The following is a 17,384-nucleotide window of genomic DNA, read 5'->3' as shown; positions in this document are numbered from 1 at the left end:
TAATCTGAGGAGGGCTAATCCTTCCACCCTCCCTCATGACAGTGAAGGGGTTGAATTTTGGAGGAGGCTAGTCTGGCAGAAGTCCTGGCATCTGGCCTCAAGACTGTCCTCTCGGCACAGCCATTTCACCTGTCTGGGACCCATCTTTGCAAAGTCACGGGGTTAATGATAACAGCCCAACCTTTACCCTTGAAGATACTTACAAGGGGAAATGGAGGCAAAGTTGTGCAAATTCTAAGTGAGGGAGAAAAAATACTATTGAGTGTTCTGGTGCTGTTCAGGTTTTGCTGCAAGATTTCACTGTGTTTCCTGGAAGGGGTGGGGTTGCGGGGTCCAGAAACAGAAATGGTGCGCTTTTTTTTTTTTTTTTAATACTTGAACCCCTGATAGGGCGAGTCTCCAGCTGCAGCTACCACGATTGTATTGGGCAGAAGTGCTCCTCAAAGTGAAGAGGACAGTGGGGGGACAGGTGGTTGGCCCGTTCGGTTAGAGCACCCTCTGGCAGGCGGAAGCCAGGCGCATGCCCTTGCTCACCCCCACGCTCGACGTCTTCCCGATAGAGTAGAAGCGGCGCGGCGTGGTGCGTCCGCGCGCTTCGGAGTTGAGGGCGGCGCCCAGGACCCTGGTGGGAGAGTGTCGGAGCCGCGCGGAAGGGCGGGAGGCGGCAGCGGTCGGCGGTCGCCGAGCCTGCCTCACAGAGCCTCAGCTCGCGGAGCTAGTGGAGCGCGGCGCTCTTGCGGGCGTGCAGCCTCCAGGGGCCGACGGTCGGCGTGCGGACAGAGCCATGGCGCGCCCTCCTAACCCGGGACCACTGCTGCCTTTACTCCTGCTACTGCTGTTGCTGCTGGCACCGCTTCCGCTGGGAGCCGGTGAGTGTCGTCTGTGCGTACGCGAGGCTGCTACACCGGGGCATTAGGGGGAAAGGAGAGGAGCGTACGGGTGGGGTGCTGTGGTCACAGTTGTCCACAGGGAGCTCAGACACCGCATCGCCGCCGTCCCAAGTGTCTATTCGAGGAAGGAAGCCCTGGGTGCCAGGAAGGGGCTACCTTCCATTCCTAATACAGTCTTTGAACTGTTGTATATTGAATGCCAGTAATGGCCAGGACTCCCAAGCATCTCCTCATCCCCTTCCTCCCCATTCCCCCACTTTCCTCTTTTGAGATGCGCCTACACAGACACAGAACTATCGCAGCCAGGCCACTTCCACGACAGCATCTCTAGAAGGCGGGGAGAATCAGAGGCTGGAGTGCCATTTGCTCCACATGGGCTTCAACTCTTCACTCTCTGTAAGGTCTGGGGAAGTGAACAGTAGGTAGGATGAAGAAAGAAGTTTTTGTTAAAACTGACTTGTCACAGAGTAGGGTTGTAAACTGCTGCCAGAACTTGCTAACATTATTTGAGAATATTTCTCACCGCCAACTTACACCCCAATCCCCTTCCGAACATACTTTTTCATTTTAATCATGGTCAAAAACTCCCTATTGGGGAAGACGGCTCAGCACATGCCTTGTTCTATTATAGATACACAATAAATATTTTGTAGAATCTATAGTTCAAGGCCTGGTTTGTGAACAATGCTATTGCCCCAGAGAGAAGGGTCGCCTTGGATCCAAGACCCCAGGGAACATGTCCATGACCTTTGGAGTGGGATGGGTGCATGGAAATCTCATTGTGGGACTCCTGCCCAGAGCCTGAGTGGAGGAAATCCTGAGGCAGAGACCACACATGGACCAGTCACCTCAGTCCACAAAGTAGTCACTGAAGGAATGAAATACTGTATATGTGAAGTCTTGGCTTCAAAACAGATGTGGAAGGAAGGAGGGAAAGGACTGGTCTGTCCAGACTGACTCCATCAGTAAATCAGGGCAGCAAGTTATTACCAATCTGATTTGACTGCCCAGAAAATTTCAGTAACCCTGACAGTATGGCTGCATGTCAAGATTAGGCAGAAACCTTAAACACCTTCTTCACAACCAATTAAAGTGGAACAAGTTCCACCCTGTTATGATGAACTTTAACATTGCCCCTACCTTCTTTTGTTGAGCTGCAGTTGCCCCTAAATCCACCATTGTTCAGACTCTGTGAACTGTCAGCTAAGAAATTAGAGAGTTTTACTTTTGAAAATTCCCCTGACTCAATATTTAGTCCAATTTAAGCAGTGACGCTTGGACTTGCTACATTTCTTTCAGCAAGCACTTTTGGGTACAGGCCAGCAGTAACATCTTAAACACTTAATGTTTTTCAATCTGTTTTATTTAAAATTGGTGAATATTATTTATTTATTTATTTATTTTAATTTTATTTAAATCCAAGTTAGTTAACATGTAGTGTAATAATGGTTTTAGGAGTAGAATTTAATGATTCATCACTTAACATACAACACCCAGTGCTCATCTCAACAAATGCCTCCTTCATGCCCATCACCCATTTGGCCCATCCCCACCCCCAACCCTTAGTTTGTTCTCTATCTTTAAGAATCTCTTATGTTTTGCCTCCCTCTCTGTTATCTTGTTTTTCCTTCCCTTCCCCTTCTTAAACTGTTTAAATCGGTGTTTCTCTTCTGGTAAAGATAAATCTCTCATGCCTTCCCTAAATATGTTTTTGAAGTTTTCAAAGTGTTTTTTAATCTTCCACGTATATGATGATCAAATATGCTTTTTTGAACCACCCCATTACCTTTGGGAATTCTGATAAACCCCTGGAAGGGGCCTGACCTTCATCTTTCCTAGCCCTCCATTGAGAAACATTGGTTTAATCCAAATTCCACACCTGACATTTGGGAAAATAAGGTCTAGAAAGTGAAGTAAATTGTCCTAGGCAAAACTGGGACTAAGGTGAGTGAGTGTAGGGAGTGCCATTCAAACAGTATTCAAGATAAAGACTATTTTAATGCAATATATTATTTAAGATTTTAAAAATTATTTTAGGTAATCTTTACACCAAATGTGGGTCTCAAACTCAAATCCCAAGAACAAGAGTCACATGTTCCACCAACTGAGCCAGCCAGATGTTCCTTAATGCAGTATTTTTAAAAAATAAAAATCAGAGGGGCACCTGAGTGGTCCAGTTGTTTAAGGGTCCGACTTTGGCTCAGGCCATGATCTCAACTGTTCATGAGTTCGAAGTTCAAGCCCCATATCGGGCTCTCTGCTCTCAGCACAGAGCCTGCTTCAAATCCTGTCCCTCTCTCTCTGCCCCTCACCTGCTTGTTATCTATCTCTCTCTTTTGATTTATTTATCAAACCATAAGTGTTAAAAATTTAAAAAAAATCAAAATCAGAGGCATCACCACTGCAGCCACCACCACATCCACAGTCATGCCAAAGCACGAGTTCTCTGTAGACATGAGACCTGTGAAGGCTGCTCTAATGCAGTCAGTCGGGTGCTCAGCAAGCTGGGAAGAGTTGAGTTCGACATTGACCTGCCCAAGAAGAAGATTTGCATCATCTCGAGCACAGCATGGACCTTCTGCTGGAGACTGTGGGAAAAGCAGGAAAAGCTGTTTCCTACCTCCGCCCTAAGTAGCGAGGGCCTGGATCCTTGGGCCCAAGATGGACCAAAGGGGACTGGCCGCTGATCATCTCCTGCCTTTCAGACAGGCCTGGGGCCTGGCAGTCCTACTCAGCAATGGGAGTTCCTACAGAGACCCTCACTTGCCCGGCCTCTCCCTAGCTTCCCTGCAATAAAAATGAGCCCCTTTATTGGGAGGTAGGGGGGATCAGTGCTGACATAGGCACCTGGGTGGCTTAGTCATTTAGGCATCTGACTTTGGCTCTTGTGATGATCTCACGGTTTGTGAGTTCAAGTTCCACTTTGGGTAAACATGAGCCCCATTCAGTTGAGCCCCACTTCTCTCTCTCTGCCCCTATAGGATCCCCTCTCCTCCCCAACATCTCTTGCTCACTTGTGTCCTCTCTGTCTCTCAAGAAAAAAGATTAAAATCAGTGCTTGCTTCGGCAGCACATATACTAAAAATCAAAGTCAATGTTACCCACTAAAATCCATGAGGAGCAAAATATCAAAAATTTCAATAAAAAGAGTAACAATGCCATGGTGAAGCATATTGGATCCTGAAGCAAAAGGTGAAATCTATACTACTGGTCCTGCTTTTGTCTATGCTTTTCTCAAACTTTGGGATGCATCATATTTTCCGGTGAACTTGCTAAAATTCAGATTCCCAGGCATTATCACCACAGATTCTGATTCAGTATTTCTGGGATAGGGTCAGAAATCTTCATTTTAATAAGTAATCCATTTAATTATTGTTTGAAAGAGAAGTTTGGACTAACTAAACTTTAAGCCTTTCCTAATTTTGGCACTCTGATTTTAAACAGAGGGAAGGGGCTCAGAGAAGTTAGAGAGGTGGCTCATAGGACTTCTTTATTATTTGGTTAAGTTTATTCATTATTTTAAGAGAAACAGACAGCACTAGTGGGGGAGGAGCAGAGAATGAGGGAGAGAGACAGAATCCCTAGCAGGTTCTATGCTGCAAGTGCAAAGCCCAACACAGCCAGAACTGACGAAACTGTGAGATCATTACCTGAGCCGAAACCAAGAGTTGGACACTTAACCAACTGAACCACGCAGGCGAACCTGGTTATTTTTTAAATAGTAGGAGCTCATAAAGAACCAGCACTGTTCAAGGCACTGGCAACAGAGCAGTGATAAGATAGATGTGGAAGTCCAGAGGGGGAGATAATGAAAAGTCAAGTTAAAAAAATTAAGTGATGATAAGTGCTATGCAGAGAATTGGTGTAACGATGTGGTAGAGTAGCTAGGGAGTTATTTTACATTGGTTGGTTGAGGATGGCCTTTCTGCGATGACATTTAGGCCAAGAACTGAATTACCAGAAGGGGCCAGCCATGTGAAGATCAGGGGGAAGAACATTCCAAGCAAAAAGAAAGGTTAGGGCAAAAATGCTAAGGTTGACACAGACTTGTTTTGTTCAGTGGCAACAGAAGGAAGGCAAGTGTGGGTAAAAGAAAGTGGGAGAGGAGGAGAGGGCTGGGAGGTAAGGTTAGGTAAGTGAGCAAGCAGGGACCAGCTTTTACAAGAGTTTGTAAACCAGAGCATATAAACTAGATCCTAATCTAATTTTTAATGTTTATTTTTGAAGGATAGAGAGTGACAGGGTTGGGGTGGAGGTGGGGGTTGGGGGAGAGCAGAGAGAGAGACAGAATCTGAAGCAGGTTCCAGGCTCTGAGCTGACAACACAAAGCCCGATGCAGGGCTCCAACTCAAGAGCTGTGAGATCATGACCTGAGCCGAAGTCAGATGCTTAACCAACTGAGTCACCCTGGCACTCCTAAACTAGATTGTTGCAAATACTCATACATGAATGTTCACACAAGCATTATTCACAATAACCAAAGCACGGAAACAGCCCAAATGTCCATCAACTGATGTATTGGTAAATGAAATATGGAATATCCATACAATGAAATATTACTCATCCATAAAAGAATGAAGTACTGATACCTGCTGTAATGTGGATGAGCCTCCAAAAGTAGTATGTTAGGGGCACTTTGGTGGCTCAGTCGGTTAAGCATCCGACTTTTGATTTTGGCTCAGCTCATGGTTTCATAGTTTATGGGTTCAAGCAAGGGATCAGGGTCTTCATTGTGGTTAAACTTGCTTGAGATTCTCTCTCTTCCTCTCTCTCTGCCCCTCTCCTGCTTGTGCATGTGTGTGCTCTCTCAAAATAAATAAAACTTTTTAAAAAAAGCAATATGTTAGGTGAAAGAAACCAGATACAAAAGATTACATATTTTATGATTCCATTTACATGAAATATCTAGAATAGGTAAATCTGTAGAGACAAAATAGATTACTGGTTGCCGGAGACTAGAGGGGTGAGAACAGGGAGAGTGACTATTTAGTGAGTACAGGTTTCCTTTTGGGGTAATGAAAATATATTGGAATTAGAAGTAATGGTTGTACAACACTATGAATGCACTGAATGCCACTTAATTATGCCCTTTAAGGTGGTTAACTGTATGTTGCATGAATTTTACCTCAATGAAAATGCTTTCCAACATTAAAAAAAAAAATCATTAAAAAAGATGGATGCGGGGCCCATAGGTGGCTCAGTTAAGGGCCAACTTCAGCTCAGGTCATGATCTCGCAGTTCGTAATTTCGAGCCCCAGGTCAGGCTCTATGCTGACAGTTTTGAGCCTGGAGCCTGCTTTGTATTCTGTGTCTCACTCTCTACCCCTCCCCTGCTTGTGTGCTTGCTTGCTCTCTCTCACTCAAAAATAAACATTAAATAAAAAGATGGCTGCATCAACAAAATGGTAGTTATGTGAGGTAAAAGATGTATTAACTAATCTTATTGTGTTGATCACTTCACTATATATGTAAATCATATCACGTTGCCCACCTAAAACTTACACGATGTTGTATGTCCATTAAAGCTCACTAAAGCTAGAAAACAAACAAAAAATATGGCTGAATGGTATGGGAGAATGAATTTAGAGGATGGAATCAGGGAGACCAATAAGGAGTCTACCAATAAGTGGTTCAGACAAAAGCTGATGGTGGTTGAGCTAAGAAGTGGTGATAGGTGTGGAGAGAGGTGGACAGCTTCCTGATATTGGCAGGACTTGTTGGATTGAACCTAGGATATGAGGAAAGAGGAGAATTAAAAATGACTCCTAGATGTTTTGCCTTGCAAAACTGGCATCATGACGGTGTTTTGTTACCCTTTGACAGGGATGCTAAGTCCTAGGATGTAGGGAAGATCCTCTAGGCCAACCTACAATGAACATCAGTATTCTTGGTGATGGAATCAGCAAAAGTTCCCCAACACCAACACCAAACAGTTCTCCCGTAAAGGTATTGTAAAGTGACTTTTAATGGAAGCCTCAGAGTTGTCGCTGACTCTCATTTAGCACTCCCATGCACATTGTCAACTCTCTGGTTATTATACTGGCCCTGCACGTGCATTGCTGTGCCAAGGGGGCTCTTCCCTGTGCCTGGCAGGGTCATCAGGCTCAGCTTCAGGCAACAGTTCCCCCTCCTTTTCTCAGGAGGCTGAGCAGCCTCTCTTCAAATCCACCTCTCCTTGGGCCTCATCTAGTCTGTCCAGATTGTGACAGCTGCAGATTCTTTACTCCTGCTGGGCTTTTCTCCTAAAGGCCTCTGCCACCCAAAGACTTTGATCTTGAATTCTCCTCTACTCTACCTCACAGCTTGTTACTCCCATGCATCTACTTTGACTTTATGTGAGCCTCACCTGGTCTCTCTTCCTCCACAGCAGACCCTCTCCCCACAGAGGGCCGGCTCGTGAACAGCTGTATTCAGGCCAAGAGGAAGTGTCAGGCTGATCCTGTTTGCAGTGCTGCCTACCACCACCTGAATTCCTGCACCTCTAGTATAAGCACCCCGTCACCCACACAGGAGCTTTTGGTCCCTGAGGACTGCAGGGAGGCAGCACAGCACCTCAGGAATAGCTCTCTGATGAACTGCACATGCCATCGGCGCATGAAGAACCAAGTTGCCTGCCTGGACATTTACTGGACCGTTCACCTTGCCCGCAGCCTTGGTGAGGCCCCCCTCAAAGAGTGGACTAAACTAAGGAAGATGACTCTTGTGGGGTGATTGTTTAATTCTGCAGGATATAGGCTGCATGGTAGATTCTGGCTGGGATGGTAATGAAGTTCTGCACTTGACATAAATAAGAAGTAGAGGGAGGAATTGGCAGTATTCTTTTGGGCCCCTACAATGCTACCCTCTCGTCTCCCTACTTCCCCCTTTCCTACTTGGCAACATGTAGCTGCCTCTTGGCAGAGCTTTGAACCAGACTGAGGCCCATCCTGGGGAGCTCCTGGGACAGAAGTATGTGGAGAAAAGGTGGAGGAAAATGGTCTTAACCTGTACACAGATTCCAAATTCAACGTAATCCATAAATTCAGAGAGAGTAGGAAGGAGCATCCTGGTCCTGCCTTTAACAGAAAGGATACTCGTTAACCAGACAGAAGACAGTAAGAGAGAAGGGACTGGAAGAGCCAAAGAGAGGAGCTTCCCCTGACTCTTTCCAGAGACCCCTCTCTGTATTATCAGCTTTTACTGGACTGTGCTGCTGTAACAAAACAGTGATTTGTAAAACAGGTTTTTTGTTTTGTGTTATGTTCTGTGTTAACTGTTTCATGTATCTTCTTCATTCTGGGATCCCTGCTGAAGGTACAGCCTCCCCCTGGGGTGTTCTTTTCTCATGGCAGAGGGAATGAGTAATGGCAGAAGCAGATGCTGCCTTTAAAAGCTACTCAGATGTTACATAAAATACTTACGCTTATGTTCCACGAACAAAGCAGATCACATGGCCAAGCCTGAATCCCCGTTGGGGGGAAGTATACTGTTCCCACAGGAGACTCTGAAAATCACATGGCAACAAATGTGGAAACGTAAGAGTTCTATCCAGGTAGTACTTCAGCCTCCCAGTCTAGGATCTTGTGATAATTTCTTGTCAGGTGTGGATAGAACTCCTCTTGATCTAGATACCTGTGGACAAAAAGGACAAGCCATCTGCCTGCCTCCAACATATTCTCAGTATACATCAATGGAACAGGAACTAGAGAGCCACAACAAACACTCTCACAAAGGGGAGAAATGGGAAGCACACAGCAGACATGGCTTCACAGCTGTTCTGAAGTTCTCTGTACACATTGTTGTTTAAGGGCCTTCTTCCCTGGGAGTAGGAATTGCTCTTTTATAAGGCTTTGTTTTGCTCCCTGGGAGAGCTGATTTATCTACTGTTAAAAAGATAACAGGCCAGGGCTCTTGGCCCAGCCTTCTACCTCTGGCAGGTTTCTTTGGGCACATCTGAGAAGGATATTGGAGACTCTCTCCTCTTTGAGGAGTGAACAACATTCTTAGCTTGCTTCCTACCTGAGAAATGTTTGGGCATTTTAAGTCTCCAATAGTGTCTATTTGAATCCTGGCTGGTGGTGGCTCTTAGCAGTACAACTCTCCCAAAACATAATTGCTTTTTTTTTTTTTTAATCTTTGATTTCTGTCACCTCTGGTGCCAGTAGCCTTCCCTATAATTCTTTTCAAGACATATCTCTTTCTAGACCTAATTAGAAATATCTTGCTCGTATCAGAGGGAGAGCCACTACCCTAGTTTTTTTTTTTTTTTTTTTCCCCATGAGTGTATTTGTCTAACTGGCAGAATTTATACCATCTTAATCATTGAGAGATCTCCATATGGGTATGATAGCCATGTACTTGAATTGGTCTTTGCCCCAAGGCTGAGTCTTAATGGACCTTATTACTCAAAGCATTTTTTCAATTTTATCTTTTAACATTTGAATATGAAAAGCAGTTCCATCTCTTAATTCTGCAAATCCTGGAATTTCTGGGTTCTTTCTTTTCTTTTTCCTTTCTACTTGCAAACCGATCAATTCTCTGAGCTTTTATCTTTCTTTTAGTACCTTCCAAAATGCAGCCAATAGCAATCAAGACATACTAGTAAAGGGGCACCTGGGTGGCTCAGTCGGGTAAATGTCTGTCTTGGGCTCAGATCATGATCTCAAGGTCCGTGAGTTAAGGCCCCATGTCAGGCTCTGTGCTGACAGCTCAGAACAGCTGAGAGCTTCGAGCCTGCTTCAGATTCTGTGTCTCCCTCTCTCTCTCAAAAATAAACATTCAAGAAAAAAAATTTGTTTCAGTCATACTAGTAATCTTCTGCTTCTCAGCTTCTTTCCCTTAAAGCACAAGCTCATTCAGTATAACATCTTCCTTCCAAGTTATTGCAGGCAACAATTTTCCCAAATGCTTTCCCACTGCATATTGAGGACTGCCATTTTTCATACCTCAGAACATCTTATACACCATCCCCTCACTGCCCAGTCCCAAAGCCAATACTGTACATGTTAGATTTTTTTTTTGTTACTACAGCATTCCATTTCTAGATACCAATTACAATTTTTTAATTTTAATTTTTACTTGATTTATTTTTTTAAGTAGGCTCCACACCCAGTGTGGACCCCAACATGACCCTGAGTTCCAGACCTGAGCTGAGATCAAGAGTCGGATGCTTAACTGACTGAGCCACCCAGGCACCCCACCGATTACATTTTTAATAAGAATTTGCCAGGCTATGCTGCAGTAATAACCAACCAACCCCCACATATCTGGCCTCCCACAACAAAAATTAAATTTTTGTTCATGTTACACATCTGCTGTGGGCTTCCTTGAGCTGGTTTTGTCTTTGTTCTACCTGTCTTCTTCATTTGATGATCCAGGCTGGCAGAGGGAAAAGAGTAGCAGAACACCATGTGATGGCTCTTAAAGCTTCTGCTCAGATGTGATTTATGTCACTTCTGCTCACAATCCACAGGACAAAGTAAATCACATGGGCAATCCTTACAGTAGGGTGTGGAAATATACTCCTCTCATAGGGGCCCTGAAAGTCACGTGGCAACTGAGTCGGGGGGGTGTGTGTGTGTGTGTGTGTGTGTGTGTAATCCTCTCACAGGGTGGGTAGCTATCAAATAACTGGAAACAGTAACTCGATTTACCACACTTTTCCCCCCTGTTTTCTACTCCTTATCCTAATCAGTTCTCTTTCAGAATTTCCCCAGAGACTTCTCCCTAGATCCTTTTGTCTTCCCACCTTTTCCCTTGGGAACTTTCAGGGCTTCCCAAATATCCAGATCATCCTTTCCTATTTGCTTGACCTCATCCATATTTCTTCCTTCCTAGAGATGCATTCTCAAAGGCATATTGAGTGACACTTTGTACTCTTTCATCCTTCTCTTCCAATAAGATTTATTAGCCAGCATTGATTGAGTACCTACCGTGTCTATGAGCTATGCAATGACTTTATAAGACCTGTTATATCCCCTTAAGGAGCTCACAGCCCCTCCTGCCCCCACCCCCTAGTCTGGTCCTCAGGATTCTTATCACCTTGTCTCTAGGTGACTATGAAATGGATGTCTCTCCCTATGAAGACACAGTGACCAGAAAACCTTGGAAAATGAATCTCAGCAAACTGAACATGCTCAAACCAGGTGTGGAAGGCAGTCTGAGGCTGGGGTGTGAGGGGTGGGCATGGACCATGAAGGAAGGGTGGCTGCTGGGGAACACAAGCCAGAGGGTATATAGGGGGAGAGTTCTAGCCTGCCAGGTAACTAACTGAAGCATTGTGTTGGGGTGGGAGTCTGAGCTGTGGGAGTGGTGTGGTCTTATGTGTCAACAAAGAGCAATAGTTAATAGGGACGCCTTTAAGGCTTCCTGGTTCCAAAAGGTGGTTCTCTACAAAGTGTTTGATGGAGTGGCAGCAGTCCCAGAAAAAAAAAAAAATGCTGAAATGAAGTATTTACCCTCATTTGAGGCAGCCAGGAAAGTAGCTTTTTGTCCCTGAAGACTAGGAAATTGCTTGTTTTCAAACCATTTTAATGGGATGGGCGAGGTGTTGGGCAGGGGAAATGGTGAGAGAGAATGTGACTCCTCGTGAGACTCAGGGTGGGGAGCCATCTGTCTGGCAAGGACTAAAATGCATGTTTTTTAGGAAAGCGAGGCTGTTGTATTAATTGGAAAGGAATACACACACATACATTCACTTTTTGAGTAAGATAGGAGCTTTGTTGTACAGTTAGTACTATCTGTTGGAATTAGTATTTTGAGAGAAGAGCATAGAGATTTATACATAAACTGTTAGTTATAAGGAATCTGGGAATAACCTGCTCCATTTACTCCATTGTTCTGACTGCTAGAATATTGTTAATAGAAATATCACCGTAATTTCCCAAAACTCAGAGAACAGGGAACTTTTATGCACAGATCAATCATTAAAGACAGACAGGTAATATTAAAACTGTGCCAAACAGATGCAAAACCGAACAAAAATCCTCAATAGAATTTGATTCCATCTGTTTTGGACTTCACTCACTGCATAGTTGTGAGGAAAGGGTTTTGGTTCTTTGAGGTTTCTGGCTTCAAGTCTAGATAAATGAGTATAAAATATGTATGTGGCCTTTTTCTTTTTTTTTTTAAACAGCTAGGAAAGATGAGGAGTAGGATGGGGGAGTTCACAGATACCAGATATATTTTAGGGGTAGAGGAAACACCTAGGATTAGCAGTGGCCTTATTCTGGGGAGTCCTCCCTTTCCTCCTACCACCACCACCATCCTTGTTAAATCGGAGGGTTGCAGGGGTTCCTAGCAAAACTGGGCGGCACGTTTGCAGAGAGGAGTGGTGACTTGGTGTCCTTCTCCCCGCAGACTCAGACCTATGCCTCAAGTTCGCCATGCTGTGCACTCTTAACGATAAGTGTGACCGGCTGCGCAAGGCCTATGGGGAAGCGTGCTCGGGGTCCCGCTGCCAGCGCGACACCTGCCTCCGTCAGCTCCGCGCCTTCTTCGAGAAGGCGTCGGAGGCCCACGCTCAGGGCCTGCTGCTGTGCCCCTGCGCGCCGACCGACCAGGGCTGCGGGCAACGCCGGCGCAACACCATTGCTCCCAGCTGCGCGCTGCCGTCTGGGGCCCCCAACTGCCTGGAGCTGCAGAGCCTCTGTGTTGCTGACCCGTTGTGCAGGTGCTGGCGCTGCGGGAGGGCTGGGTGTGGGCGAGGGCGCAGTGCACACCACTCCTTCAGGGCGCCTTCCTGTGTGGGGCTGGGCTTGCCCCCCCAGGAGCCATGGACTGACTTAACCCCAGAGTATTTTCTGAAACCCTGTGATCAAAATAAATTTTTTTTGTGTAAAAACTTCAGAAAGTATAAAAATGTATAAAATAGTACTCCGAATTCATCACCTGAAGATAATCTACATACTTTGAGGAGTATTTCCTTCCAGTCTTTTTTGTATACACATAAACAAAACTGGATATTCTAGAAATATATTCTAGAAATAGTCTTGCTTTTTTTCACTTATGTGCATATCTCCTGAGCATTTTTCCGTGGAGGCAGTATGCAACAGGGTGAAGACAGGCTCTGAAGTCAGACAGATGTGAATTTAAATCCTAGGACTGTGTGATTTTGAGCCTGTCACTTTAACCTAAAATTCCATCACTTAACCTAACATTCCTCTTAGTCCTCTGTAAAAAGTGGGATAAAAATACAGACCTCATGGGATTCTGGTGAGCGTTAAATTACATAATTTATGCAGAGTGCTTAGCTTACTGGTGCAGAGTAAGTGTTCAATAAATGGTGGTGCTTATTTTGTCTTTTATACTATCCTTTGACAGCTTGATTTTTAAATGCCTATGTTGCATTCCATTTTATGGATGCCCCATACTTTATTTAATCCTTCCTCTATTGTTGGATGTTTAGGTTGCTTTTCTTATTGCTATAAATAATGCAGTAAGTATCACTCTAGCTCTTTAATCTTTGTGCACAAATCTAATTATTACTTAGGACGTGTGGCCACAACTGCCATTACCAAATCAAAGTATATGACCTTTGGTAAGGTATTTGATGGGTATTGTCCAGAAAATTTGAAATTCTGACCTGACTTTCCTTTGCCTTCTCAGGACAAAACATTCACCAAATTGAAGTTATCATCCACTCAAGTAGAATTCGTTGACAGTGAGAGTCACACCAACCTTGTTTTGCAGCCTGGTTCTAACCCTTGTTTCTCTGTAACCTTGGGCAAGGTTGTTTAACCTCTCTACGCTCTACTTCCTTCTTCTGTAAAATACTACATAAAAGCTCTCAATCACCATAATACCAACACTTACTGAGTACTTACTATGGGCTAGGTACTGTTTTAGGTACTTAGCATATATTAACTCATGTAAACCTTATGAGAACCATGTGAGATAGATGGTGCTGGGGTTTTTTGTTTTTCTTATTTATTTATTTATTTTTTAATCATCTGCACTTTACAGAGAAGAAACCACAGCAGAGAATGTTTAAACAGCTTGTTGAGGCTCATCCAGGTAATAAGTCAGGTTACTGAATAAGGTCTGGAGTGAGGAAGTCTGGCCTGGAATCTGGCCTAACTGCTCTGCTAGACTGCCTATTGTGGTGCTGATAGCTAATACCATTTTGTAACAAGTGCTGGGCTAGATGACTAAGTTACTTAGGTGGAATTTGCATTTGGCTGGGGGAGACAGAGAAATGAACCACCTATTCAACAAAAGGCAAACCGTAAGGAAAATTGCAGAAATGCACACAGAAAAACATACTTGTAATTGCATCACCTGAAGATAACCAGCCTTACCTATTGTAGGATCAGTGTGAATAATATCATCTCACATTTAATGAACATTTCATATGTACCAACCACTATGCTAAATGCTGTACATGCAGTCTCTCATCTAACCCTCACAAGAACCCATGAAAAAGCACTGTCTTCATTTCTATTCTTAGTTGAGAAAACTGAGGTTTAAAAAGCTGCCTGAAATCTCATACCTAGGGATTATGGAGTCCAAATTCAGAGCGGCATGCTTTGGGGCTGGGGTGATCATGCCCTTAATTGTGACAGGAACAGGCTTCGCTGAGGGGGAAGCCCTGGACCAGGCCCTGAAAGCAGAGGAGGATTTGGCATGAAGATGAGTCTGTCAACTAAAGGGGAGCAAGGGTGAAGGCTGCAGGTCAGACCCTCAATGGGGACTCTTGAAATTTCCCTTCTTCCAGATCTCGCCTGGTGGATTTTCAGACCCACTGTCATCCTCTGGACATCCTAGGGACCTGTGCAACAGAGCAGTCCAGATGTCTGCGAGCATACATGGGGCTGATTGGTGAGGCTGGGGGCCATCTGAAGGGAGTCCACAGGGTGGCTAGTCCTGGAGGTGAGAATGCTCTGGAGACTGAACCCAAATGGAATGGTCCTGAGACAGGCGGCAGAGAGTGGGGGTTGAAATTTGGGTGGCCTAGGTCCTGACAATCCTTTCTTCACCCCACAGGGACTGCCATGACTCCCAACTTTGTCAGCAATGTCAACATCAGTGTTGCCTTAAGCTGTACCTGCCGAGGCAGTGGCAACCTGCAGGAGGAGTGTGAGCAGCTGGAAGAGTCCTTTTCCCACAACTCCTGCCTCAGTGAGTGTGTTGCACCTGCTGCCAGCCCTGGTTGGATCAGCTGGACCCAAGGAGAGGAAAAGGGTTAGCTCTGTGGTCCACACTGGTTCCATCAATCTCCTGCAGACAGAGTAGCCCCCTCCTTAGCATTGGTTTACTTCCCCTTGAATCTGGGCCTTTCTCCCTTCTCCTACTCCCCAGGTGACCCCCCAAGCTTTCTGTTCAACCTGTCTTGGCCCCGAGGGACACTCTTTAGCTTAAGGAATAAGGAAATGGAATGAGACAGTATCCCAAATATCCCATTTTTATCCATCCTGGCCATATGCCAGGGTCCCTGAGACATTCCCTTTTCTTTCATGGGAGCCTGGGAGATCTCCAGCATATGCCCACTTCCATTTACCTTCTCTCCTCTCCTCAGTGGAGGCCATTGCAGCTAAGATGCGTTTTCATAGCCAACTCTTCTCCCAGGACTGGGAAGACTCTACCTTTTCCGTGATGGAACGCAAGGTAGGGTCTCCTTTATTACGCACCTCTTACCTTTACTGGTCTACCTGGGGGAAACCCATACAAGGGGACAAGAGGGGGTGACCTCATTGTGGTCATGAATAGTACACACCTCTAATGGACATGTCAGGGGTGGGGGACAGGCTTTGACTGATGCCAAGGGGGTGGAGCTGACTCCATTCCATTTCTTCTACAGAACAAAAATCCTGCTCTGACGCCACAGCCCTGGGTGCCCTCTCTTTTCTTGTGTACACTTACCTTGATTCTTCTCCTGAGCCTCTGGTAGCTGGACTTCCTCTGGGCCCCTCTCCCCTCTACCAAACCAGCCTGACCTTCAGCCTGCAAGGGGTAAGGAAAGAGCAGCATCAGGAAAGAGGTGCAATAAACAACATGGCAACCCTCACTCGATCCATACTGCATACCCAGCTGACTCCAGATGGGACCATAGTAGAAACTGACTAGCTGAGTTCTCATTCCCTCCATAGTCCTTCCTTAGGATTTGGTGACCATGATTTAGCCATATCTTCTGGTGGAGACCATTTCTACCAAGCTGTCTCCTAATCCCTTCCTCTTGCCCACCAGAATCACCCAGACTCTAACAAATCAGTCATTCTCTATTGCATTCTCCAGGTAGGCAGGGCTGGATGTTCTGAGGCAGCATACATAGAACGACATTCCCCATTGTGAGGAAGGCTGGTGCAAGACTCCTACCCCCTTGTCTCCTCCTCTGAACAGGGGATAGGAATCTGGTCCCTACCCTACCTGGGGATCCTTCAAAGCATTTGAGCATCAAGAGCTGGAGCATTTGGGCTTTGTTTTCTTCCTGCTACTGTCCTGAAGTACCCCCAGCCCCTTGGATCATGATTAAACATTTGACTTAAAACTTGGCTCTTTTCCTATTTTCTCTCATTGTGAATTTATATAGAATGAGGAATGTTACAGACACAAGAGTAGAGGCCAGGATCAGGACACATTTACCCTGCCACCAATTCCTGGGTGACTTCGGGCAATTCTTTCAACTTCTCTGTGTACTTAACATGGAGTTGGAAGAAAAAATAGCTTCTGTGAGGCTTTGGACATGGTATCTGTCCCAGATCCAGCCATTTCTGGGATACTGCCTGGGATCTGCCACAGGAGCTGAGAGGGGAGCATCCCTAGTCAACCAAAGCATTTATTGATCACCTGCTTGTGTTATTGGCTTGCTCCAGACCATGATGGGAAGCAGGGGCAGAGGATAGGAGAGACTGGTACTCGATTCCATTTACAATCCTGTTGGGATAAGGAAACAAAGTAGTTGGGAAAATATATTTATAGAGCTGTGGACATTTGTCTATTAATTCATTCACTCAGTCTTTCCATAAGCATCTGATGAGTGCTGGCTCAGCAAGGCACTGTGGTGGATGCAGGAGATTCTGGGGAAATAATTCAGATACTGTTTTCAAGTCTTTCACACACCAGAGCAGGGGAATCTACATGACAAGGAGAACAAGGAAGTGTGATAAGTGCTGTACAGTAATTATAATAATAACTATCATTTATTGAACCCCTACTGCATGCAAGTACATGCATTAATTAATTTGATCTTCCAACATTTGACTTTGTTAGTTACTAGCTGTGTGACCTTGGGCTCAACCTTTCTAGACCTCATTATCCACATCTGTAATGTGAAAAAGCATAGAGCCCACTTCATAAGGAATGAGATAGTCCATGTAAAAGCACTGGAACTGACACAATGTAAGAACTCAGAAAAGTTAGCAAATACAGTATGTGGGGTTTTTGTAGAAAATTTGGACGATACAGACAATTATAAAGAAGAAAGTAAAATACTCTTTAAAATCCCACTTGTGGGGCGCCTGGGTGGCTTAGTCAGTTGAACGTCCGACTTTCGCTCAGGTCATGATCTCGCGGTTCGTG

General features: G+C 45.0%; 1 protein-coding gene and 1 pseudogene across 4 annotated transcripts; both read left to right on the top strand.

Annotated features, from left to right (window-relative positions):
* Positions 1-405: 405 nt before the first annotated feature.
* GFRA3 (GDNF family receptor alpha 3) lies at positions 406-16,310 on the top strand. 4 transcript variants are annotated; one of them, XM_039217893.1, is made up of 8 exons: positions 406-869; positions 7,261-7,545; positions 10,922-11,014; positions 12,228-12,540; positions 14,584-14,687; positions 14,853-15,050; positions 15,385-15,473; positions 15,667-16,310. In XM_039217893.1, the coding sequence occupies exons 1-8, from the start codon at positions 785-787 to the stop codon at positions 15,754-15,756; spliced, it is 1,257 nt and encodes a 418-aa protein (XP_039073824.1). In that variant the 5' UTR covers positions 406-784; the 3' UTR covers positions 15,757-16,310. The 4 variants fall into 4 exon arrangements, with proteins under 4 accessions (XP_039073824.1, XP_039073825.1, XP_039073823.1 ...); XM_039217894.1 differs by having other exon boundaries at positions 7,258-7,545; positions 14,853-14,987; XM_039217892.1 differs by having other exon boundaries at positions 7,258-7,545.
* Positions 3,318-3,525, top strand: LOC120220737 (annotated as a pseudogene).
* Positions 16,311-17,384: the final 1,074 nt, after the last annotated feature.

This window comes from Hyaena hyaena, unplaced genomic scaffold (genome assembly GCF_003009895.1).
Source record: "Hyaena hyaena isolate Hyena2069 unplaced genomic scaffold, ASM300989v1 scaffold_723, whole genome shotgun sequence".
Classification (NCBI taxonomy): domain Eukaryota; kingdom Metazoa; phylum Chordata; class Mammalia; order Carnivora; family Hyaenidae; genus Hyaena; species Hyaena hyaena.
This window is presented reverse-complemented; position numbering and strand designations above follow the sequence as displayed.